Here is a 25,498-nt window from a genome sequence, read left to right on the forward strand (position 1 = left end):
TGCCCCACCGAGAGCGAGAACCACATTATAGCGATCACGATGAGATTAATGAGATTAATGTGACTCTACCCTCCCTAGCAACTGGGCCAATTTGGTTGGTTAGGAGACCTGGCTGGAGACACTCGGCACACCCTAAAGATGTTGATCTGATAATATGATGTGTTTTTAGACATGTTGGTTCTATAAATTTGTTAGAAATGTTGAAATGTGACACCCTTAGTTCCTCTTTCCCCAGGTGTTTACACATCTGTGGTCGTGTGGGTGTGATGACGGGATTTAAGCAGTCAGAGAGTCTCCTAACAGTCATCAGGTGGCATTTTTAATTCTCTAGAAGATAACAAGTGACAGAAAGGAGCAGTAAGTAAATTTTTTCAGTAAATCCAAATATTAGGTGAAAACGTGAGGGATAGTGTACATTTTAGGCCCTGTAACAGGTACAGTGATGGACAAAAACATTGGCACCCTTGGTAAATATGAGCAAAGAAGGCTGTGAAAAATATCTTCATAAAAATCTTTATTTAATAATGAGATATTTCCTCTCTTTCAACTGTTTTACTTCAATTAAAGGTTAGATTTTTGTGATTTTTTTTTAAGAAAGATAAAAAGAATAAACAATGCAGATTTTTTTCACAACCTTCTTTGCTCATATTTACCAAGGGTGCCAATATTTTTAAAAATTGTTTTTCATTTTTTTAGCACATTTTTGCCTTCTCTAGCTAGTTTGAAATGTTTATGTGGTGTGACAAATACATTTTTAAGGTACATATATTTAATGTAGCTTCTCAATTAAAATGGTCATAACTGCATGTATAATAACTTATAATTAATAGCTTTAGCATGTCACACCTCGGGAACTACTCAAATGTATTTCAAGTCAACTACACTTTTGTTTCTGTCAGTCAGTATCAGAAAAGTATTATTGAGAATTGTGCAGTATTGTAACGTTTTCTCTTAATATTTTGTTCCCCGTCTGTCAACCAATCCAGACAAGCTCATGTCAAGGAGAAGCCTCAAAAGATTCTCAAGAGAAACTCAAACACCTCAATTCTGCCTCCAAATCCCAGAAACCACAGCAATTCATATGACCAATATCTCACAAACACGTCCAGATCACATTTTAACTGAAAATCACAAGAAAAGCTATTTTGTATAACCTGTTTTTATTATTATTTTTTTGTTGCATTGTGACTTAAATTTTATGACAATTAAGCAAATTATCCCCTTAATGCCCATTACTGCATTGAAAAATTTTAGTCGGAGGCGCGGCTGTGTTGTTTAAACATGCTTGAGACGCGGGCGAGGGAGACGAGCCGGTGCGCCGGTCAAACTTCATTGGCGCGGCTTTCAAACAGTGCTGCTGAGCATTCATCTTGCGAATCTCCGCTTTCTTCCTAACAAAATGGTCGAACTACATCTCCTCACCCGCACAAACAAGGACTTTTCAACCTCTGCTGCCTTGTGCTTCACAGAAACCTGGCTGAGTAAGGCCATTCCGGACAGAGCGTTACATCTGCCGGGCTTTCAGTTGTTCAGAGCGAATCACATCACGGAGTTAACGGGGAAAACGAGAGGCGGTGGAACATGCTTTTACATCAATGAAAATTGGTGTACAGATGTAACAACGTTAAAGAGGATGTGCTGTCCTAATTTGGAAGCACTCTTTATTAACTGTAAGCCTTTCTACTCGCCACAGGAGTTTTCCTCGTTTATTCTGGTGAGTGTGTATATCTCGCCAAATGTGAGTTTGAACACAGCACTGCAACAGCTGGCTGATCAAATCACAGACATGGAACAACAATACCCGGACTCAGTTATTATTATTCTTGGGGATTTTAACAAAGCAAACCTCACACGTGAACTGCCCAAATACAAACAGCACATTACATGCCCCACCAGAGACAGGAACATACTGGATCATTGCTACACAACAATAAAGGATGCATATCGCTCTGTCCCTAGAGCATCTTTGGGACTCTCTGATCACTGTCTGATTCATCTTCTTCCAACCTACAGGGAGAAGTTAAAATCAGCCAAGCCAGTAGTAAGGACTGTAAAGAGATGGACCAATGAAGCAGAGCTGGAACTACAAGCCTGCTTCGATTGCACTGATTGGAGTGTTTCTGAAGCTGCAGCCACAGACCTGGACGAGCTCACAGATACTGTGACATCATATATCAGTTTCTGTGAGGATATGTGCATTCCTACTAGGACTTATTTAACATTTAACAACAACAAACCATGGTTTACAGCAGAACTCAGGCAGCTTCGTAAGGCCGAAGATGATGCTAACAGAGTTGGGGGATAAAGTCTTGTACAATCAGGCCAGGAACACGCCGAATAAGAAATCAGAGTGGCTAAAAGAAGATACTCTGAGAAGCTGAAAAACAAGTTTTCAGCTAACGACCCTGCATCAGTATGGAGTGGCATGAAACAACTTACGAATTACAGGACTCCTACCTCCAACCCTGTGGTGGACCAACAACTGGCTGATGACCTGAATGTGTTCTACTGTAGATTTGAAAGGCCCAATCTCACACCCCACACCCACTCTGATCTTCACTTCACACAAACACCAACACCTCCTGCAACACCCCTCCTCCCCCCTCCTGCTACTCAACATGCACTTAAGATCTGTGAAGATGATGTGAGCTGCATCTTTCGGAAACAAAAGACGAGGAAAGCTTCAGGCCCAGATGGCGTCTCACCAGCGTGTTTTCGATCCTGTGCTAACCAGCTGGCCCCCATCTTCACACAGATCTTCAATAGATCACTGGAGCAGTGTGAAGTCCCATGCTGCTTCAAACGCTCAATCATTATTCCTGTCCCAAAGAAACCAAAAATCACAGAACTTAATGACTACAAACCTGTCGCCCTGACGTCTGTGGTCATGAAATCATTTGAGAGACTGATGTTGGCCCACCTGAAGAACATCACTGGACCCTTTCTAGATCCCCTTCAATTTGCTTATTGAGCAAACAGGTCTGTGGATGATGCAGTCAACATGGGATTGCATCATATCCTGCAACATCTGGACAGACCAGGGACATATGCAAGGATCCTTTTTGTGGACTTCAGTTCGGCTTTCAATACCATCATCCCAGCTATACTCCAGACTAAATTACACCAACTCTCTGTTCCCATGTCTATCTGTCAGTGGATTACCAGCATTCTGATGGACAGACAGCAGCTTCTGAGACAGGGGAAACTCACTTCCAGCACCTGTACAATCAGCACTGGTGCCCCCCAGGGATGTGTGCTCTCCCCACTACTCTTTTCCCTCTACACCAATGACTGCATCGCCAAGGACCCCTCTGTCAAGCTCCTGAAGTTTGCAGATGACACCACTGTCATCGGCCTCATCCGAGATGATGAGTCTGCATACAGAAGGGAGGTTGAACAGCTGGCTGTCTGGTGCAGTCAAAACAACCTTGAGCTGAACACGCTCAAAGCGGTGGAGATGATTGTGGACTTTAGGAGGAACACCCCAACACTGACCCCCCCTCACCATTCTAAACAGCACTGTGGCAGCAGTGTAGTCATTCAGGTTCCTGGGCACTACCATCTCACAGGACCTGAAGTGGGAGACCCACATTGACTCCATTGTGAAAAAGGCCCAGCAGAGGTTGTACTTCCTTCGCCAGCTGAGGAAGTTCAACCTGCCACAGGCGCTGCTGATACAGTTCTACTCAGCAGTCATTGAGTCTGTCCTCTGCACTTCTATAACTGTCTGGATTGGTTCAGCTATGAAATCAGACATCAGAAGACTACAAAGGACAGTTCGGACTGCTGAGAGGATTATTGGTTGCCCCCTGCCCCCCTTTCAAGAACAAGTATTTTGGCTTCACTATACGCAACACATAATTTAAATGAATAAAAACCGACTGAATACGCTGATAAACATGATGTCCACATACTTGGAAATTGGCACCACATTTCCTTAAATGTAGAAAAAAACATTTTAGTTTTCTGAATAACTTTCAACATTAACACATATGTGCTTCATTTTAATATACATTTTACTTTATTTACATTTATCAGATGCTTTTATCCAAAGTGACTTACAGTGCACTTATTACAAGGACAACCTGGAGTTAAGTGCCTTGCTCAAGGACACACTAGTTATGTGCTTTTGCCCAGTCCACCGCTGCCGCCACCACACACCACACCACCACTGGAATTTTTTTGCTTGTTTATCATGTGCTATATATTATGTGAGATTCATCCATAAAACAAACAACTCATCCCAGAAAATTCCTGTGGCATGACGCTGTTTAATGGCTGCTAATATTAAAGCTCATGGAACAGTTTAATGAAGACGACATTGAAATGTGAAAGTGCACAAGCTGATTTTTTGTGGCTATATATATTATTATGCATCAGAACACAGATGACAAATAGATGCTGTTATATACCATATTTATATTTATTTAGTAATGTAACACATTTATTAGAAATGAAAACTCAGGGACAGATACTTTGGAATTGTTTACAACTGGAACTGTCACCTTCTGATTTAATGTACAGTGGTTTGTGCTGTTCAGGTAATTATTGTTTATATGTACATCAGCGTTGAAACAACATAAACAAACTTGGTTCATTCTCAAATCGTGCTGATCATCAGGTTTTATTCATGTCAGCTCGAGTGCACTTAAATTGTTGTGCTGATAATATAATTTCTAATTAAACATTTTGTATTAAATTACAAATATGGAAGCATTTTCACCAGTAGTCTCAGACTTTTGGACCCCACTGTATTTAAATCTAATGCAAGTTGATTGCAGTATAAATTAAGTATATTGTCACAGTAACTATTATCAATGATTTTCACTTCCCGAGTTTGAACAGTTGACATTCAGTAAATCTGTGCCTCTCACTTTACTAATGTTTTAATCCTGAGAAATCACCTTTTTAATATGGAGATAATCATACTGCAAGACTAAAGTTTATTCATTTCAATATTATTTCACAAAAATACGGTTTTCAAGAAATACTGTATTTACAAATATTTAAGGTAGTATAAAAAAGAAAACGTGGTGAAAAGACTCTCCTGAAGCAAACCATTCTTCACTCTACAAATGTAATTTGTAGATTACCTGCATTTATATATAAAATCTGGTTTGATCTTCATCTGAGTTACCATAATAAACAAACACAATCTGTTTTAACTAAAAACACACACATTATTGTATTGTTCTTGTACATATTGAATACATCATTCAAACATTCACAGTGTAGGTTGGAATAAGTAAGTTAACCCCAAGGCTAATGATGTCAACAAAAGCTAATTAGAGTCAGGAGTCGGCAAACCTGGCATCTGATTAATGAAACGAGATTAGAGGTGTGGGTTAGAGCTACTTTGACTTATAAAAAGCACTCAAACAATTTGAGTTTGCTATTCACAAGAAGCATCTTGCCTCGCAAAAAAGAGATCTGTGAAGACCTACGATCAAGAATTGTTGCTTTGCATAAAGCTGGAAAGGGTTACAAAGTTATCTCGAAGAGCTTAGATATTCATCTGTCCACAGTTAGACAAACTGTCTATAAATGGAGATGATTTAGTACTATAGGTACTCTCACTAGAAGTGGCCGTCCAGTCAAGATGACTCAAAGGGAACACCGCAGAATGCTCAATGAGGTAAAAAAGAACCCTAAAGTGACAGATAAAGACTTGAAGGAATCATTGGAACTGGTTTACATCTCTGTTCATGAGTCTACTATACAGAAAATATTAAACAGGCACATTGTGTTTGTCTATACTTGTAACTTTGATGAAGATATGATCGGATTTAATGATCTATTAATACAGAAAACTAGCTAATTCCAAAGGGTTCACATACTTTTTCTTGCCACTGTATGTATCCTTGCATGTGGAATAGTCTATTTTAAATCATTCCAAAAGATAAAAAAAAGGAATGTGTATTCTAAATGAGAGAATATCTTAAAATTAACTGAATTAAACTGAATTGCATTATAGAAGTTTAATATAAAAATGTGAGCAAAGAGTTAATCACAAAGTTTGTGTGAAAGTTAGAAAGTATCATTATCTATAGAGGTGTGTTACTGTTTATCTGTTCTCACACTGGCGTACACACTGGCATCTTCAGAGTTTATATGTATTCTTGCTCTGTGTGAGTTGCTGTGAACTAGAGATGAGTAAGTGACATCATCCTGCAGAGAACACACACACATTACAAAATTACACAATTACACTCTTTCCATTTCAGAATGATGAAACATTGTTTGGACACACCGACTCATTCTGTATTATAACAATCTGCCATATTTTAGAATAAGAGTCATCAAAACTATGAAATAACACAAATAAGCCTTAAGAAACCTTTATAATCCCAGATAAAGCGATGTTTATGTACTCAAACACTTTCCTTTAATCTGCGTTACACTTAAATACGTAACATCATCCTGAGAGACAACATGTTGTTCACTAGTGTACACATTTTTGCTTGTATATGGGTGTTTTTTCTAGAGGTCAACCGATACCAATAAGGTGTTGCAAAAGACCGATAATAGATTAATCGGTCGATAGTTTTTTTAAATCGATTTATAGAATGATAAAACAATTGGCACAGACATTGAGAATGCAAAATTAATAAAATCCCAAAATCAGTTTATTGTGCAACCAAAATCCCAATATTAAACAGATACTGTAAATTAGGATTTGGTGCATAACGTGGGACTTTTTTTTAAAACTTTCTTTTCTCCCCAATTTGGAATTCCCAGCACGCTCTAAGTCCTCGTGGTGGCGTAGTGACTCACCTCAATCCGGGTGGTGGAGGACGAATCTCAGTTGCCTCCGCGTCTGAGACCGTTAATCTGCACATCTTATCACATGGCTTGTTGAGCGTGTTACTGTGGAGACATAGCGCGTGTGGAGGCTTCACGCTATTCTCCATGGCATCCACGCACAACTCACCACGCGCCCCACCGAGAATGAGAATCACATTATAGTGACCATGAAGAGGTGTGTCTGACTCTACCCTCCCTAGCAACCAGGACAATTTGGTTGCTTAGGAGACCTGGTTGGAGTCACTCAGCATGCCCTGGATTTGAACTTGTGACTCCAGGGATGGTAGAACGTGGCACTTTTAACTATAAACATAAAGGGACTCTTATTTTGAAATGGAGACTTGGCTCCGTTTTAATGCTCTATATGTAAGTATTTACCAAATTAAATGTTTTATAGCCTATATGTTCACCAGATGAACAGTTTTGTATATATATGACATTTATTGATGAAGTAAAAAAACTATTGGCAACAATCAGCATACAATTTTGCCAATAACCGATAGTTCCATAAAGCAACTATCAGCACCTATTAATCTGTAAAACCGATATATCGATCTACCTCTAGTTTCTTCAAATTTGGGTACTTTCATGTCCCAGGGGTTGATTATTTTTATTGACACAAAGATATTTCAACTTTATTCTTTTTGATATATGAAGATCTCATTAAAATTGAACTGGAAACTTTTTTTTTTTTTACCAGTTCTTCTTCAATTATTTTTAGTACTTTTTATGTATAGATTTGACTGTTGTTAAACTCTTGATAACAAATTTCTTAGTCTTTCCTTATTATGAAGGGAACCATAAAATAACCATAAAAATGAAGATTTGGTGCATAACGCGCGTCTTTTAACTACATAAACAAGCCTGAAACAAATGGGCACTCTTATTTTGAAATGACAGAGACTTGGCTCCATTACAAGCTCTATATGTGAGTACTGACCACATGAAGGTTTTCATAGCTTATATATAGTTTATTGATGAGAAATAATAATAATAAAAACAACCTATCGGCAACTGTCGGCACCGATTAATCTGTAAAACCTATATATCGGTCTACCTCTAGTTTCTTCAAATTCTGGTATTCTCATGTCCCAGGGGTTGATTATTTTTATATTACAACTTTCTTTGTTTTTTTGTTATATGAAGGTCACATTTAAACTGATTTGGAAACTTTTTACTAGACTTTTACTTTTTATTTTTGGTACATTTCAAATGTTTTTAAGTTTAGATTTGACTGTTTTAGTCTACAGACCCAGACTTACAATATTAAACTATGAAAATACATCATACAAATACTAATTATTACATGTTTAAAACTATGATAATAAATAAAATAAACAATTTCAATATTTATTGTGTGAAAATTATTTCAATCAATTTTGTCCCACAGTTGTGGTGTCATTTCCAAACAATTTTGCCCCTAATAGAGTTTGTTCAAAAGTTAGTGTACTTGTTAACCAAGTGGACAAAAGTGTCAGTGAAGAGCATGAAATATAAGACAAAACAAAAAAACATCAAGATTAATATCACTTGTGAGCAGATTCTTTTGTTTCAATCAAGCTGTAAAAAGTGTGAAAATATGATTTAATTTACATAAAGATTTATCAAGATAAGGGAGTCGGTCATTTTATTTGAAAAAGGTTAAAAATGTCATTTCCATCAGCGTTATTTCCAGCACAGAATTCAGTTAAACACAATACAGAATCTGATTTGAGGTTGATACTCACCTCAGTTTTGGGTCTCTTGTCTAGTGCAATAGCTGCATACGTCACATCATTCTACATATTAAATGCACTTTTGTCAGTACACAGAAAAAGAGTTTCCAGTTTATTAATCTAGTGTTATATATGTTCATTCTTGTGCATTTTAAGTACCTCTTGTTGCCTTTCTGCTGGTTTTCTATCTATAATCTGCATGACAGTGGAATATGTCACATCATCCTACAAACACAATTTTCATAATACTTTTGTTAGTTTCCTAATTTACGAAGTAGTTTACCTCATGATCTTGTTGTGACAGTTTACCTCATCTGTTCTCTGGATTACTTGGCTTTCTCTGCTTCTTTCTCTGTGTGCTGAAAAATTAGAATAACCACAATATTCTTGTTAAGCTTTTCTCCTGTTTGTTAAATAATCATCATTGTACCCTAAAGCATAGTTAATGGTTTCCACTGATTGGTTTTGTGTGTTTGTGTGTTCATACCTCTTTTATATCTCCAGCAGATGCATCCAGATGCTCCCAGTACGAACAGAACCACCAGACAGATCAGAATCAGGATTTTTTTTATATAGTCCTGTTTACTTTCGTAACCTCCGTTCCCTGATGGAGGGAACGAGACGTTGTGTCAAGGTAGTGACACTAGGGGTCACTCTTGGGAGCCCGAGACACCTCTGGTCTTTGATAAAAGGCCAATGAAAATTGGCGAGTGGTATTTGCATGCCACTCCCCTGGACATATGGGTATAAAAGGAGCTGGTATGCAACCACTCATTCAGGTTTTATGCTGAGGAGCCGATATAAGGTCCGGCCATTTCAGCGGGTAATTCAGCGTTGTGGCAGGAGGGACACAATGTCTCGTTCCCTCCATCAGGGAACGGAGGTTACACAAGTAACCATGACATTCCCTATCTGTCACTCACTCGACGCTGTGTTGATGTAGTGACACTAGGGGTCCCTATACGAAACGCCACAATTGGCTGAACTGTGTTACGTGAACTGGCGGTGTGTGGTGGGCAGATTATTGTGTGCCTCATAGCCAGCACACCAGGTCGACATGTAACCTCCCCCAACATATTTATGTGTCGAACGGCCCTTTTTGGGGACAAGTCGACTACCCAAAAGATAGAGATAGGCTTAACCCAGTCGTGGCCTCTTTTCCCCTTCTTTTTTTCACATTCCCTAAAAAGAAGGGGGATTATCCGACTGGGCCGCCAGGTCTAGTCGGGGGGTGTCCCTCCCAAGGGGAAGACACTGCGGAGACCACACCTCGCCCAAAGAGGGGGGGGATATTTAAGTGGAAAAATACGTCACATGGTCTTTCCAACCATGTGGGGAGTCTTCAAGATAGATCCTGTCCAATGGGGGAGGAGTTACTACAAACATGGAGACTGGGGCAGAGGGGCTCTGCCCAAGGAAGATGCAGTTTGCCAACAGGGAAACGAATTAGCGGAAGATATATAACCGCATGGGGTTAGCATTACAGGGAACCGCCACATGCGGAGCACCTACCCCAGAACAGGGCTCTTAGTTTGCGTGTGTACTGGGCCAGCAGGGAGTCTCTCCGAAAACTCGATTGCCACAGGGCTCAGAGGAAGTCAACCAGGGAACAAAGTTTGTGAACACTACTAGGAATTAATGGTGCACATCTTCAGCTCCAAGGGAGGTGAAAAGCACTATGTGCAAGCGATACACCCGGCCAGCTATCCCGGGCTTATCCGCTTGTGTTGCGTGCCACTACCTGGGATGAAACCGGTTCCACCCGGAGGTTGTAGAACCTTGCACAGGTGTTGGGTGTTGCCCAGCCCGCTGCTCTGCAAATGTCTGTTAGAGAGGCACCCCTGGCCAGGGCCCAGGGAGCCGCTACACCTCTGGTAGAATGGGCTTGTAGCCCTACCGGGAGCGGCATGTCCTAGGCAACATATGCCTTAGTTATGGCGTCAATGAGCCAGTGGGCGATCCTCTGCTTGGAGACAGCGCTTCCTTTCCGCTGTGCACCAAAGCAGACAAAGAGCTGCTCAGAGATTCTAAAGCTCTGCGTGCAATCCAAATAGATGCGTAAAGCGCGCATCGGACACAGCGAAGACAGGGCTGGGTCTGCCTCCTCCTGGGGCAGCGCTTGCAAGTTCACCACCTGGTCCCTAAAGGAGTGGTGGGAACCTTGGGCACATAGCCCGGTCGGGGTCTCAGGATCACGTGAGAGTAACCTGGACCAAACTCCAGGCACGTTTCGCTGACAGAGAATGCTTGCAGGTCACCTACCCTCTTGATGGAAGTGAGCGCAGTCAGGAGTGCAGTCTTCAAGGAGAGTGCCTTAAGCTCGGCAAAGGCTCAAAGGGGGCTCTCTGTAGACCCTGAAGAACTACGGAGAGATCCCATGAGGGAACGAGGCGCGGCCTGGAGGGATTCAGCCTCCTGGCGCCTCTTAGGAACCTGATGATCAGGTCGCGCTTCCCTAAGGACTTACTGTCGACTGCATTGTGGTGTGCTGCTATGGCGGCAACGTACACCTTCAAGGTGGAAGGGGACAGCCTCCCTTCCAGCCTCTCCTGCAGGAAGGAAAGCACTGATCTGACTGCGCACCTCTGGGGGTCTTCGCGTTGGGAAGAACACCACTTAGCGAACAGACGTCACTTAAAGGCATACAGGTGCCTCACAGAGGGGGCCCTAGCCTGAGTGATCGTGTCTACCACTGCGGGTGGCAGACTGTTTAGGTTTTCCATGTCCCGTCCAGGGGCCAGACATGGAGATTCCAGAGATCTGGGCGTGGGTGCCAGATGGTGCCCCGTCCCTGAGAAAGAAGGTCCTTCCTCAGGGGAATTGGCCAAGGGGGAGCTGTCGTAAGGAGCGTGAGGTCCGAGCACCACGTCTGGATGGGCCAGTAGGGTGCTTCCAGGACGACCTGCTCCTCGTCCTCCCTGACCTTGCACAGAGTCTGTGCAAGCAGGCTCACTGGGGGAAATGCATATTTGCGCATGCCAGGGGGCCAGCTGTGTGCCAGCGCTTCTATGCCGAGGGGGGCCTTGGTCAGGGCATACCAGAGTGGGCAGTGGGGAGGATTCTTGGGAAGCAAACAGGTGCACCTGTGCCTGTCGAATTGACTCCAAATCAGCTGGACCACCTGAGGGTGGAGTCTCCACTCTCCCCTGAGGGTAACCTGTCGTGGCAGCGCATCCACTGTAGTGTTGAGATTGCCCGGGATGTGAGTGGCTTGCAGCGACTTGAAGTGCTGCTGACTCCAGAGGAGGAGACAGCGGGCGAGTTGTGACATACAACGAGAGCGCAGATCGCATTGGCGGTTGACATATGCTACCGTTGTCGTGTTGTCTGTCTGAACCAATACGTGCTTGCCCTGGACCTACGGCCGAAACCTCCGCAGGGCGAGCAGAATTGCCAACAACTCGAGCCAGTTGATGTGCCAATGCAGTCGTGGACCCATCCAAAGGCCGGCGGCTGTGTGCCCGTTGCAAACAGCGCCCCAGCCCATTTTGGAGGCATCTGTCGTGACCACAATGCGCCTGGAGACCAGTTCTAGAGGAACACCTGCCCGTAAAAAAGAGAGGTCAGTCTAAGGGCTGAAAAGACGGTGACAGTCCGGCGTGATGACCACGCAACATGTCCCGTGGCGCCATGCCCATCTTGGGACTCGAGTCTGGAGCCAGTGCTGAAGCGGTCTCATATGCATCAACCCAAGCGGGGTGGCCACCGCTGAGAATGCCATATGCCCCGGGAGCCTCTGAAAAAGTTTCAGTGGAACTGCTGTTTTCTGTTTGAACGCCTTCAAACAGGCCAGCACTGACTGGGCACGCTCGTTCGTAAGGCGCGCCATCAAGGAGACTGAGTCCAACTCCAAACTGAGAAAAGAGATGCTTTGAACTGGGAGGAGCTTGCGCTTTTCAAAGTTGACCCGAAGCCCTAGTCAGCTGAGGTGTGAGAGCACCAGGTCCCTGTGTGCGCACAACATGTCACGAGAATGAGCTAGGATTAGCCAGTTGTCGAGATAGTTGAGAATGCAAATGCCCACCTCCCTTAACGGGGCAAGGGCAGCCTCTGCAACCTTCGTAAAGACGCGAGGAGACAGGGACAGGCCGAAAGGGAGGACTTTGTACTGACACGCCTGACTCTCGGACGCAAACCGCAGGAAGGGTCTGTGTCAAGGAAGGATCGAGACGTGGAAGTACGCATCCTTCAGGTCTACCGCTGCAAACCAATCTTGATGCTGGACGCTCGCCAGAATGCGTTTTTGCGTCAGCATCCATGTCTGTGTAAAGCCTAGTTCAGAACTCACAGGTCCAAGATTGGCCGCAACCTACCGCCTTTTTTTGGTACGATGAAGTAGGGGCTGAAAAACCCCTTCTTCATCTCAGCTGGAGGGACAGGTTCTATCGCGTCCTTCCATAGGAGGGTAGCGATCTCCGCGCAAGGTAGCAGTGTTTTCATCCTCCACCAAGGTGAAGTGGACACCGCTGAACCTGGGCGGATGCCCGGTGAAGTGAATCGCACAGCCGAGTCGGACGGTCCGGACCAGACCTTGCGACGGATTGGAAAGCGCAAGCCATGTGTCCAAGTTCCACGCAAGGGGGACCAAAGGGACAACGTCATCGGACGTACCGGCAGGTAGGGCCTCGCAGCGGGGCAGAGCTCAAGGTGCCACACCACGTTGTGGCCGTGCTGAGTCTAAGGACATCGAACCACTTACCTGGCTCCTTGTGACCACCCCCGGAACAGCCTGGGACGGGGGAGGAAGAGGCCTGTCCTTGTGACCTGTGGAGACTGTCCATCGGGGGTGGATTTGTGCCACAGCTGGGCGCTCAGGGGCGGGAGACCGCCGCTGGAGCGCCAAACCTGCCAAATAGAGTGGTGGACGGTGGTCGTGATGACGGCCGTGCACACTGGATACGTGACCCAGGGAACAAGGAAACTGCTCTTGCTGAGCTCTTGAGTACTGCAGCCACTTGGGCATGCAGCGCAATTAAATGCAAAAGGTAACAAAAAGATGGAGAGATCTGCCTACCAGCTCCAGAGCAGCGGGTTTCGTTGTCCCTGGGTCGCCCGTCTCAAGGGCGCTTTGAAGTCTTTCACGGGTTCTGGGCGGCCGCGAGACAGGTGGCGTCTGCTTCCTGCGGTGGGCTCCACGCCGGGGCCGGGCCGAAGGGGAGGCTGCGGCGGAGCTGGTGCAGTCACCGCAGGGGGACGCCCTTGGCGATGAGTAGACGGGGTGCGGGATCTTGAGCCGTGCCGGGGCAGGATATGCCGACTAGCATCCATCTACTGCTCCACCATTGAAAACTGCTGGGCAAAGTCCTCGACGGTGTCGCCGAATAGGCCCGCCTGGGAAACGGGGGCAGCAAGGAATCGTGTCTTGTCGGCCTCGCCCATCTCGACCAGGTTGAGCCAAAGGTGGTGCTCCTGGATCACTAGTGTGGCCATCGTCCGCCCGAAAGACCGCGCCGTGACCTCCGTCGCTCGAAGACTACCCTCGTGCAGTTCCTTTAGTGCCTTGGCGGACTTGCAGGAGAGCCATGGCGTGCAGGGCGGAGGCGGCTTGTCCAGCAGCACCGTAGGCCTTGGCCGTCAGAGACGGCGTAAACCTACAGGCCTTGGACGGGAGCTTTGGGCACCCGCGCCAGGTGGCGGCGTTCTGCGGGCATAGGTGTACCGTGAGCGCCTTTATCCACCGGGGATTGCCGAATAGCCCTTGGCCGCCCCACCATCGAGGTTAGTGAGGGTGGGGAAGCTGAAAAGATCGGGACCGGGCAGTAAAAAGTGCCTCCTGCGACCTTGTCAGCTCTTCATGCATGAGTGGTTGCATACCAGCTCCTTTTATACCCGTATGTCCAGGGGAGTGGCATGCAAATACCACTTGCCAATTTTCATTGGCCTTTTATCAAAGACCAGAGGTGTCTCGGGCTCCCAAGAGTGACCCCTAGTGTCACTACATCGACACAACGTCGAGTGAGTGACAGATAGGGAACTACAGAATCTCAAAACACACACGTTTGAAAATTCATCAATACTTCAACACTGTCATACAACTATCATCTGGTTTTATACAGTTATAACAGTTCATGGTCAAGAGATGCTCATAGACACAATGGCATTGTCTGTAATCGAGTTATCTGAAACGGCTTACCTGAATTACAATATTAATATTTCAGATGACACATCAGGGATAACATGTTTAAACATATTTTAAACCTTTTTATTTTATACTTGGAAGTGGCTTGGAGGGGACGGTTTCGGTTCACTTAGTTTTGTGGTGGCCATGTCATATTTATAACTTGTGTTGAGGCCATGACATATTAATTCATGGGAACATAATATTTTTGAGGGCATGAAAATCTTGTCGATGCAACAACATCCTGTTATTGTGGCCATAAATTTACTGAGCAAAAAAAAAAAAAAGACCTGCATGATGTCAGGAATCATAATGGAGATGCTCAAATAATACAACAGAATATTTTTCTTTGAATTGGAAATGACATTGTGCATATAAGATGGGGCTACACTGCCGGGCATTGCCCCCCTAGGTTGTCCCTGTGCCCACCCAGTCAGATGACGAAACAACCATTTTTTATGCGTAAATCTTAAAATATTTTTTTGAGTGTTTACTGTAAGCCCGGACAAGTTTATTTAACTTGAACACTTTATGGAAACTCATTGGCCTAAAAAAGTTATTGAGGTAAAGAATTTGCGTTGACTCAACTTATTTGTGTTTTCTGCTTTGACTCAAAGTTACATTGATACAGTATAGAAATATCTATTGAGACAACAGATCAAACAATTAACAAAACCATTCGATTTAAAGGTGCAGTATGTAGGAATTTGTATGTAATATTCACCCTTTTTTTGCCAATGTGTGAACGGCTTGTAAAACATTAGCTCTTCCCGGACTTCCTAGGCTGCCTATTAAAGCCTGTAGACTGATTTTCATGCGAAGGTAGCGGGTCGCTTTTGCCGGGAAACTCCAAAGGATGTGACGTTTATGCACGCTCCCGAGAGCCTTCACTGAATGCCGTCTGGCTAAGCGGGAACGTGATCGTGGTCGAGTGAAAACTAGAGTGAACATCGGCAGGACATTTGATTCCTGGATCTTGTTTGTTCCCCTATGTCGGTCCTATTTCATCCCTGTCCTGTCCGGTTGGTCCTGGTTCATTGTTTCCCTCTGCCCCAGCCCTGGATTGTTTGTTGTTTATGTTTGTTTTCCCCCTTGTGAGTTTTTTCCCTTTATTTTTGTACTTAATAAATTCTTGTTTTTGAACTCTGCGATTGGGCCTGCCATTGGATAATATTATATAAACTACCATATATACAATCACTTCTTTACTTATTATTAACTTTGGGGATTTTGATTCACCCCAGTGACAAAAGTCTTTTGAATCTGTTCACCAAAAAGAAAGTGACTCCAAAAATGACACATACATTATATATGATTATACAACTGCTTTATGATAGTCACGGACAGATGTGTGTTTCACTTCCCTTTATGTGTATTTTTATTTTTATTTTAAGGTTTCTGCTTCAACAAAAGAGGAACAAACTCGAACCTGCGTCACCCATGTGAGTGCCACGACCTCACATGCGCTTCTGCGCCTCACAATCACAATATAACATCACTGAAGTGTACAGGTAAACAGTTACCTGAACACAGAGAGCTGAGGTGTCTTACCTGTAACAGTGAGATTTATGTTTATGGTTTGTTTCCCATTGACTGTACACACATACCACCCCTGGTCTTCATCAGTCAGGTCTGAGATCAGTAAGGATAAATTATTCGATGATTCTCTCATGAACATCTTGAATCGAACTTTTATGTCCTCCGTATCTGATACTATGGTCCGATTTAAGTCTGCACGCTTCCATTCAAAGTGATTCGGTTTAGTTTTATCATCGTTACAGGAGCATGGAAGCAGTACAGACTGTCCTGCTGTACATGAGATGTTAATAACATTAGGTCCAGACAACACACAGCCTGCAGAACGACAAATCATGTGCAACCATTTCTACCATTTAGTTTAGATGTGTGCAAACAGCAAATGCCTCCTGAAGTTCCCTATCTGTCACTCACTCGACCTTGGTGTCGATGTAGTGACACTAGGGGTCACACTTGGGAGCCCGAGACACCTCTGGTCTTTGATAAAAGGCCAATGAAAATTGGCGAGTGGTATTTGCATGCCACTCCCCCGAACATACGGGTATAAAAGGAGCTGGTATGCAACCACTCATTCAGATTTTCTCTTCGGAGCCGAACGGTCATGCTCGCTGAGCTGAATACTACTGTTCATTCACCTGCTGGATCTGACGGCGCATTTCAGTGGCTTCTCCCTCCTCTGCACTGGTGCACTGCAGAGAATGCCCCTGGGCGCTTCGGCAGAAAAACTAGAGAGTATATTTTCTGAAAGAGCATTTTTCCCCTCTAAAAGAGTATATATTTCTCTAAAAGAGCGCACACACGGAACGTCTTTTTAAAGACGTGTCTTTTTAAAGATGCTTTTCCGATTGTGTGTTATTCCTGGTTGTGCTCGTTATCTCTCGCCTTCTAATGGTCACGATCTAGATCGACCTCGGCGGTGGCCACCCCGCTCGGGTTGATGCATATGAGGCCGCTTCAGCACTGGCTCCAGACTCGAGTCCCGAGACGGGCATGGCACCACGGGACACACCGCGTGGCCATTACGTCGGTCTGTCACCGTCTTTTCAGCCCTTGGACCAACCTCTCGTTTCTACGAGCAGGTGTTCCCCTAGAACTGGTCTCCAGGTGCATCGTGGTCACGACAGACGCCTCCAAAACGGGCTGGGGCGCTGTTGGCAACGGGCACGCAGCCGCTGGCCTCTAGACAGGTCCGCGGCTGCGTTGGCACATCAACTGCCTCGAGTTACTGACAATTCTGCTCGCCCTGCAGAGGTTCCGGCCGTTGATCCAGGGCAAGCACGTGCTAGTTCGGACAGACAGCATGGCAGTGGTAGCATATGTCAACCGCCAAGGCGGTCTGCGCTCCCGCTGTATGTCACAACTCGCCCGCCGTCTCCTCCAACGGAGTTAGCAGCACCAAGTCACTGCAAGCCACTCACATCCCGGGCAACCTCAACACTTCGGCGGACGCGCCGTAACAGCAGGTTACCCTCAAGGGAGAGTGGAGACTCCACCTTCAGGTGGTCCAGCTGATTTGGAGTCGATTCGGTCAGGCACAGGTGCACCTGTTCGCCTCCCAAGAATCCTCCCACTACCCGCTCTGGTACGCCCTCACCGAGGCCTTCCTCGGCATAGACGTGCTGGCACACAGCTGGGCTTAAGGCACTCTTCTTGAAGACTGCCCTCCTGACTGCGCTCACTTCCATCAAGAGGGTAGGTGACCTGCAAGCGTTCTCTGTCAGCGAAACGTGCCTGGAGTTCGGTCCGGGCTATTCTCACGTGATCCTGAGACCCCCGACTGGGCTATGTGCCCAAGGTTCCCACCACTCCTTTTAGGGACCAGGTGGTGAACCTGCAAGCGCTGCCCCAGGAGGAGGCAGACCCAGCCCTGTCATTGCTGTGTCCGGTGCGCGCTTTACGCATCTATTTGGATCGCACGCAGAGCTTTAGAATCTCTGAGCAGCTCTTTGTCTGCTTTGGTGCACAGCGGAAAGGAAGCGCTGTCTCCAAGCAGAGGATCGCCCACTGGCTCATTGACGCCATAACTATGGCATATCTCGCCCAAAACATGCTGCCCCCGGTAGGGCTACGAGCCCATTCTACCCGTGGTGTAGCGGCTTCTTGGGACCTGGCCAGAGGTGCCTCTCTAACAGACATTTGCAGAGCAGCGGGCTGGGTAACACCCAACACCTTTGCAAGGTTCTACAACCTCCGGGTGGAACCGGTTTCGTCCCAGGTAGTGGCACGCAACACAAGCGGATAAGCCCGGGATAGCCAGCCGGGTGTATCGCTTGCACATAGTGCCTTCCACCTCCTTTTGAGCTGAAGACGTGCGCTGTTAATTCCCAGTAGTGTTCACAAAAGTTGTTCCCTGGTTGACTTCCTCCGAGCCCTTTGGCAGTCGAGTTTTCGGAGAGACTCGCTGCTGGCCCAGTACACGCGCTAACTAAGTGCCCGGTTCTGGGGTAGGTGCTCCGCATGTGGCGGTTCCCTGTAAGGCTAACCCCATGCGATCTATATCTTCCGCTAGTTCGTTCCCCTACTGGCAAACTGCGTCTTCCTTGGGCAGAGCCCCTCAGTCTCCATGTTGTAGTAACTCCTCCCCCATTGGGCAGGATCTACCTTGAAGGCTCTCCACATGGTTGGAAAGACCATGTGATGTATTCTTCCACTTAAATATCCCCCCCTCTCTTGGGGCGAGGTGTGGTCTCCGCGGTGTCCTCCCCTTGGGAGGGACACCCCCCAACTAGACCTGGCGGCCCAGTCAGATAATCCCCCTTCTTTTTAGGGAGTGGAAAAAGAGAAGGGGAAAGAGGCCACGACTGCGTTAAGCCTGTCTCTATCTCTGGGTAGTCGACTTGTCCCCAAAAAGGGCCGTTCGACACTCATAACTGTGTTGGGGGAGGTTATGTGTCGACCTGGTGCGCTGGCTATGAGGCACACAGCAAGTCTGCCCACCACACACCGCCAGTTCACGTAACATAGTTCAGCCTTGTGGCGTTTTGTATAGGGACCCCTAGTGTCACTACATCGACACCAACGTCGAGTGAGTGACAGATAGGGAACGTCATGGTTACTGGTGTAACCTCCGTTCCCTGATGGAGGGAACGAGACGTTGGTCCCTCCTGCCACAACACTGAACTACCCGCTGAAATGGCCGGACCTTATATCGGCTCCTCAACGTAAAACCTGAATGAGTGGTTGCATACCAGCTCCTTTTATACCCGTATGTTCGGGGGAGTGGCATGCAAATACCACTCGCCAATTTTCATTGGCCTTTTATCAAAGACCAGAGGTGTCTTGGGCTCCCAGGAGTGACCCCTAGTGTCACTACATCGACACCAACATCTCGTTCCCTCCATCAGGGAACGGAGGTTACACCAGTAACCATGACGTCCACGCGGTGTGTACCGTGGCGCCATGCCCGTCTCGGAACTCGAGTCTGGAGCCAGTGCTGAAGCGGTCTCATATGCATCAACCCGAGTGGGGTGGCCACCGCTGAGGATGCCATATGCCCCAGGAGCCTCTGAAAAAGTTTCAGTGGTACCGCTGTTCCCTGTTTGAACTCCTTCAAACAAGCCAGCACCGACTGGGCACGCTCGTTCGTAAGGCGCGCCATCAAGGAGACTGAGTCCAACTCCAAACCGAGAAAAGAGATGCTCTGAACCGGGAGGAAATCCTCCGTCAGATCCAGCAGAGGTGAATGAACAGTAATATTCAGCTCAATGAGCATGACCGTTCGGCTCCGAAGAGAAAATCTGAATGAGTGGTTGCATACCAGCTCCTTTTATACCCGTATGTTCGGGGGAGTGGCATGCAAATACCACTCGCCAATTTTCATTGGCCTTTTATCAAAGACCAGAGGTGTCTCGGGCTCCCAAGAGTGACCCCTAGTGTCACTACATCGACACAATGTCGAGTGAGTGACAGATAGGGAACAATGTTTTACCTTTAACAGTGATGTTGGTTTGTGTGGATATATAATTATTAATTGTACATCTGTACATCCCCTGGTCTTCTTCAGACAGACTAGAAATCAACAGAGAGAGATTTGATGGAGTTGTCTTCTGAAATGTGTGGATTCTGCCTTTGTAATGTGACGTTTCGTTGGACACCTCAGTCTCATTCGAGTCTATATGGATCCATGTGAAGTTCTTAGGTTTAGTCTTTGGGTCTGTGCATGAGCAGGACAGTAGCACAGAATCTCCGGGGTACTTTGTTTTGGGTTCGACCTCAGTCTCCGACAGTGTGCATCCTGCAGAAACAAAACGCAGCTTATCTTTGTGTCACATCTTCTTACTTGTGGTGACAAGATTGCTTGCCGCATACTTTGTAAAATGCCCTTAACAGTTTGAATGCCACATTAAGGCTTTGTAAAGAATGAGCTTGTGTGTGAAGAGGACGTTTACATATATGTTCTTTACCTTTAATGGTGAGGTTGAAGTTCTTGTGTTGATTCTCATTAATCCAGCAGGAATATAATCCTTCATCCTCCTCAGTCACGTTAGAAATCAACAGAGAAAGATTTCCTAAACTGAAATCAAATATCTGAGCTCTGCCCTGATAGAGCTGATTCAGTTCTCTAGAATTAACGTTTGGTTTTATTTCTCTTTGTTTTGGTAGTTTCCATCTAGACTGATTAGCTGAATATTGAGCACCGCTGCATTTAACAGAACAATTCAACAGCACCGACTCTCCTGAATATCTGCTGATCTCCACTGATATTTTGTTCTCTGACACTGAACAGCCTGCAAACACAAAACAGAATGATGATTAATTGTCTATCTGTCACTACTGAATTCGCCAAAATGGCTATTATATTTCATATAAAAATATTTATATATTATATTTAAATACAGTTGTATAGTATGTGTTTATATTTTATTTATTAGCATTGTATGTAGGCCTGTTGCACATTAAACCCACTTTTTCCAATGTAATAAAAATTATTTTATTTATCTGAGCAGTGCAAGACTTGGTGACTTTTCCTTCACTTGACATCTGAACACACACACAAAATTGGACTTGATTCGATAAGTCTATGTGGTTGTAAAAAAAAAAAAGCAACACCTTTACTGTTCTCAGTCAAAATTGGCTGACCACAGCTAATGAATGGGAAAGAATAAAAAAAAGAGCAATATTTTTTACTTGAAAAATTCAATATATAAATCAGCCACAATGCAGAAAAAAAGCCACATAGAAATGAAGGGGTGAGACTATAAAACATGAAGAGTGAAAAACATACTCTCACACACACAAATGAACTGGTGACACTATAACACAGAGCATTTTTTATGCACCAGCAATGCAGAACACGCACCCATAAATAAGGGGGCAAGACCCTAACGAAATAAGGGGGTAAGACCCTAACGCACCAACAATGCAGAACACACCCACATATAAATAAGGGGGCAAGACCCTAACACACCAACTATGCAGAACACACACATAAATAAGGGGGTAAGACCCTAACGCACCAACAATGCAGAACACACACATAAATAAGGGGGTAAGACCCTAACACACCAACAATGCAGAACACACACATAAATAAGGGGGTAAGACCCTAACGCACCAACAATGCAGAACACACACATAAATAAGGGGGCAAGACCCTAACACACCAACAATGCAGAACACACACATAAATAAGGGGGTAAGACCCTAACGCACCAACAATGCAGAACACACACATAAATAAGGGGGTAACACCCTAACACACCAACAATGCAGAACACACACATAAATAAGGGGGTAAGACCCTAACGCACCAACAATGCAGAACACACACATAAATAAGGGGGTAAGACCCTAACACACCAACAATGCAGAACACACACATAAATAAGGGGTAAGACCCTAACGCACCAACAATGTAACGCACCAGAAATGCAGAACACACCCACCCATAAATAAGGGGGTAAGACCCTAACACACCAACAATGCAGAACACACACATAAATAAGGGGGTAAGACCCTAACGCACCAACAATGCAGAACACACACATAAATAAGGGGGTAAGACCCTAACGCACCAACAATGTAACGCACCAGAAATGCAGAACACACCCACCCATAAATAAGGGGGTAAGACCCTAACACACCAACAATGCAGAACACACACATAAATAAGGGGGTAAGACCCTAACGCACCAACAATGCAGAACACACACATAAATAAGGGGTAAGACCCTAGCACCAACAATGAGACACCACATAAATAAGGGGTAAGACCCTAACACACCAACAATGCAGAACACACACATAAATAAGGGGGTAAGACCCTAGCGCACCAACAATGCAGAACACACACATAAATAAGGGGGTAAGACCCTAACGCACCAACAATGTAACACACCAACAATGAAGAACACACCCACCCATAAATAAGGGGCCGAGACCCTAACACACCAACAATGCAGAATACACCCACCCATAAATAAGGGGCCGAGACCCTAACACACCAACAATGCAGAACACACCCACCCATAAATAAGGGGCCGAGACCCTAACACACCAACAATGCAGAACACACCCACCCATAAATAAGGGGCCGAGACCCTAACACACCAACAATTCAGAACAAACCCACCCATAAATAAGGGGCCGAGATCCTAACACACCAACAATGCAGAACACACCCAACCATAAATAAGGGGGTAAGACCCTAATGCACCAACAATGCAGAATACACACAGAAATAAGGGGGTAAGACCCTAACGCACCAACAATGCAGAACACACACATAAATAAGGGGGTAAGACCCTAACGCACCAACAATGCAGAACACACACATAAATAAGGGGGTAAGACCCTAACGCACCAACAATGTAACGCACCAGAAATGCAGAACACACCCACCCATAAATAAGGGGGTAAGACCCTAACACACCAACAATGCAGAACACACACATAAATAAGGGGGTAAGACCCTAACGCACCAACAATGCAGAACACACACATAAATAAGGGGGTAAGACCCTAACGCACCAACAATGCAGAACACACACATAAATAAGGGGGTAAGACCCTAACACACCAACAATGCAGAACACACACATAAATAAGGGGGTAAGACCCTAACGCACCAACAATGTAACACACCAACAATGCAGAATACACCCACCCATAAATAAGGGGCCGAGACCCTAACACACCAACAATGCAGAATACACCCACCCATAAATAAGGGGCCGAGACCCTAACACACCAACAATGCAGAATACACCCACCCATAAATAAGGGGCCGAGACCCTAACACACCAACAATGCAGAACACACCCACCCATAAATAAGGGGCCGAGACCCTAACACACCAACAATGCAGAACACACCCACCCATAAATAAGGGGCCGAGACCCTAACACACCAACAATGCAGAACACACCCAACCATAAATAAGGGGGTAAGACCCTAACGCACCAACAATGCAGAACACACACATAAATAAGGGGGTAAGACCTTAACGCACCAACAATGTAACACACCAACAATGCAGAACACACCCACCCATAAATAAGGAGCGAGACCCTAACACACCAACAATGCAGAACACACCCACCCATAAATAAGGGGCTGAGACCCTAACACACCAACAATGCAGAACACACCCACCCATAAATAAGGGGGCGAGACCCTAATGCACCAGCAATGCAGAACACACCCACCCATAAATAAGGGGGTAAGACCCTAACACACCAACAATGCAGAACACACACATAAATAAGGGGGTAAGACCCTAACACACCAACAATGCAGAACACACACATAAATAAGGGGGTAAGACCCTAACGCACCAACAATGTAACGCACCAAAAATTTTAGAACACACCCACCCATAAATAAGGGGGTAAGACCCTAACACACCAACAATGCAGAACACACACATAAATAAGGGGGTAAGACCCTAGCGCACCAACAATGCAGAACACACACATAAATAAGGGGGTAAGACCCTAACGCACCAACAATGTAACACACCAACAATGAAGAACACACCCACCCATAAATAAGGGGCTAAGACCCTAACACACCAACAATGCAGAACACACCCACCCATAAATAAGGGGCTAAGACCCTAACGCACCAACAATGCAGAACACACCCACCCATAAATAAGGGGTAAGACCCTAACACACCAACAATGTAACACACCAACAATGAAGAACACACCCACCCATAAATAAGGGGCCGAGACCCTAACACACCAACAATGCAGAATACACCCACCCATAAATAAGGGGCCGAGACCCTAACACACCAACAATGCAGAATACACCCACCCATAAATAAGGGGCCGAGACCCTAACACACCAACAATGCAGAACACACCCACCCATAAATAAGGGGCCGAGACCCTAACACACCAACAATGCAGAACACACCCACCCATAAATAAGGGGCCGAGACCCTAACACACCAACAATGCAGAACACACCCAACCATAAATAAGGGGGTAAGACCCTAACGCACCAACAATGCAGAACACACACATAAATAAGGGGGTAAGACCCTAACGCACCAACAATGTAACGCACCAGAAATGCAGAACACACCCACCCATAAATAAGGGGGTAAGACCCTAACACACCAACAATGCAGAACACACACATAAATAAGGGGGTAAGACCCTAACGCACCAACAATGCAGAACACACACATAAATAAGGGGGTAAGACCCTAACGCACCAACAATGTAACACACCAACAATGAAGAACACACCCACCCATAAATAAGGGGCCGAGACCCTAACACACCAACAATGCAGAATACACCCACCCATAAATAAGGGGCCGAGACCCTAACACACCAACAATGCAGAATACACCCACCCATAAATAAGGGGCCGAGACCCTAACACACCAACAATGCAGAACACACCCACCCATAAATAAGGGGCCGAGACCCTAACACACCAACAATGCAGAACACACCCACCCATAAATAAGGGGCCGAGACCCTAACACACCAACAATGCAGAACACACCCAACCATAAATAAGGGGGTAAGACCCTAACACACCAACAATGCAGAACACACCCACCCATAAATAAGGGGCCGAGACCCTAACACACCAACAATGCAGAACACACCCAACCATAAATAAGGGGGTAAGACCCTAACGCACCAACAATGCAGAACACACCCAACCATAAATAAGGGGGTAAGACCCTAACGCACCAACAATGCAGAACACACACATAAATAAGGGGGTAAGACCCTAACGCACCAACAATGCAGAACACACACATAAATAAGGGGGTAAGACCCTAACGCACCAACAATGCAGAACACACCCACCCATAAATAAGGGGCTGAGACCCTAACACACCAACAATGCAGAAC

At 45.5% G+C, this 25,498-nt stretch overlaps 2 protein-coding genes across 4 annotated transcripts in view; one reads left to right on the top strand and one right to left on the bottom strand.

Moving 5' to 3' along the window:
* The window catches only part of LOC127420270 (atrial natriuretic peptide receptor 1), a 52,607-nt gene that overhangs the window by 24,508 nt on the left and 2,601 nt on the right, over positions 1-25,498 (bottom strand). Inside the window, exons 3-10 of one of the 3 annotated variants that reach the window (XM_051662361.1) lie at positions 20,577-20,900; positions 20,102-20,407; positions 16,189-16,491; positions 9,007-9,123; positions 8,829-8,878; positions 8,679-8,744; positions 8,532-8,582; positions 6,079-6,168 (exon numbers count right to left, since the gene is read on the bottom strand). In XM_051662361.1, coding sequence (XP_051518321.1) covers positions 6,079-6,168; positions 8,532-8,582; positions 8,679-8,744; positions 8,829-8,878; positions 9,007-9,123; positions 16,189-16,491; positions 20,102-20,407; positions 20,577-20,900 — 1,307 coding nt within the window. Of the gene's footprint in view, positions 1-6,078; positions 6,169-8,531; positions 8,583-8,678; positions 8,745-8,828; positions 8,879-9,006; positions 9,124-16,188; positions 16,577-20,101; positions 20,408-20,576; positions 20,901-25,498 lie in introns of those variants that run through there. The other 2 variants (XM_051662362.1, XM_051662363.1) reach the window with 2 other exon arrangements.
* LOC127420290 (uncharacterized) lies at positions 344-6,053 on the top strand. The gene is made up of 2 exons (XM_051662460.1): positions 344-357; positions 987-6,053. Exon 2 carries the CDS (start codon positions 1,400-1,402, stop codon positions 2,303-2,305), a length of 906 nt encoding a protein of 301 aa, XP_051518420.1. The 5' UTR covers positions 344-357; positions 987-1,399; the 3' UTR covers positions 2,306-6,053.

Source organism: Myxocyprinus asiaticus, chromosome 29 (assembly GCF_019703515.2).
Source record: "Myxocyprinus asiaticus isolate MX2 ecotype Aquarium Trade chromosome 29, UBuf_Myxa_2, whole genome shotgun sequence".
Taxonomy (NCBI): domain Eukaryota; kingdom Metazoa; phylum Chordata; class Actinopteri; order Cypriniformes; family Catostomidae; genus Myxocyprinus; species Myxocyprinus asiaticus.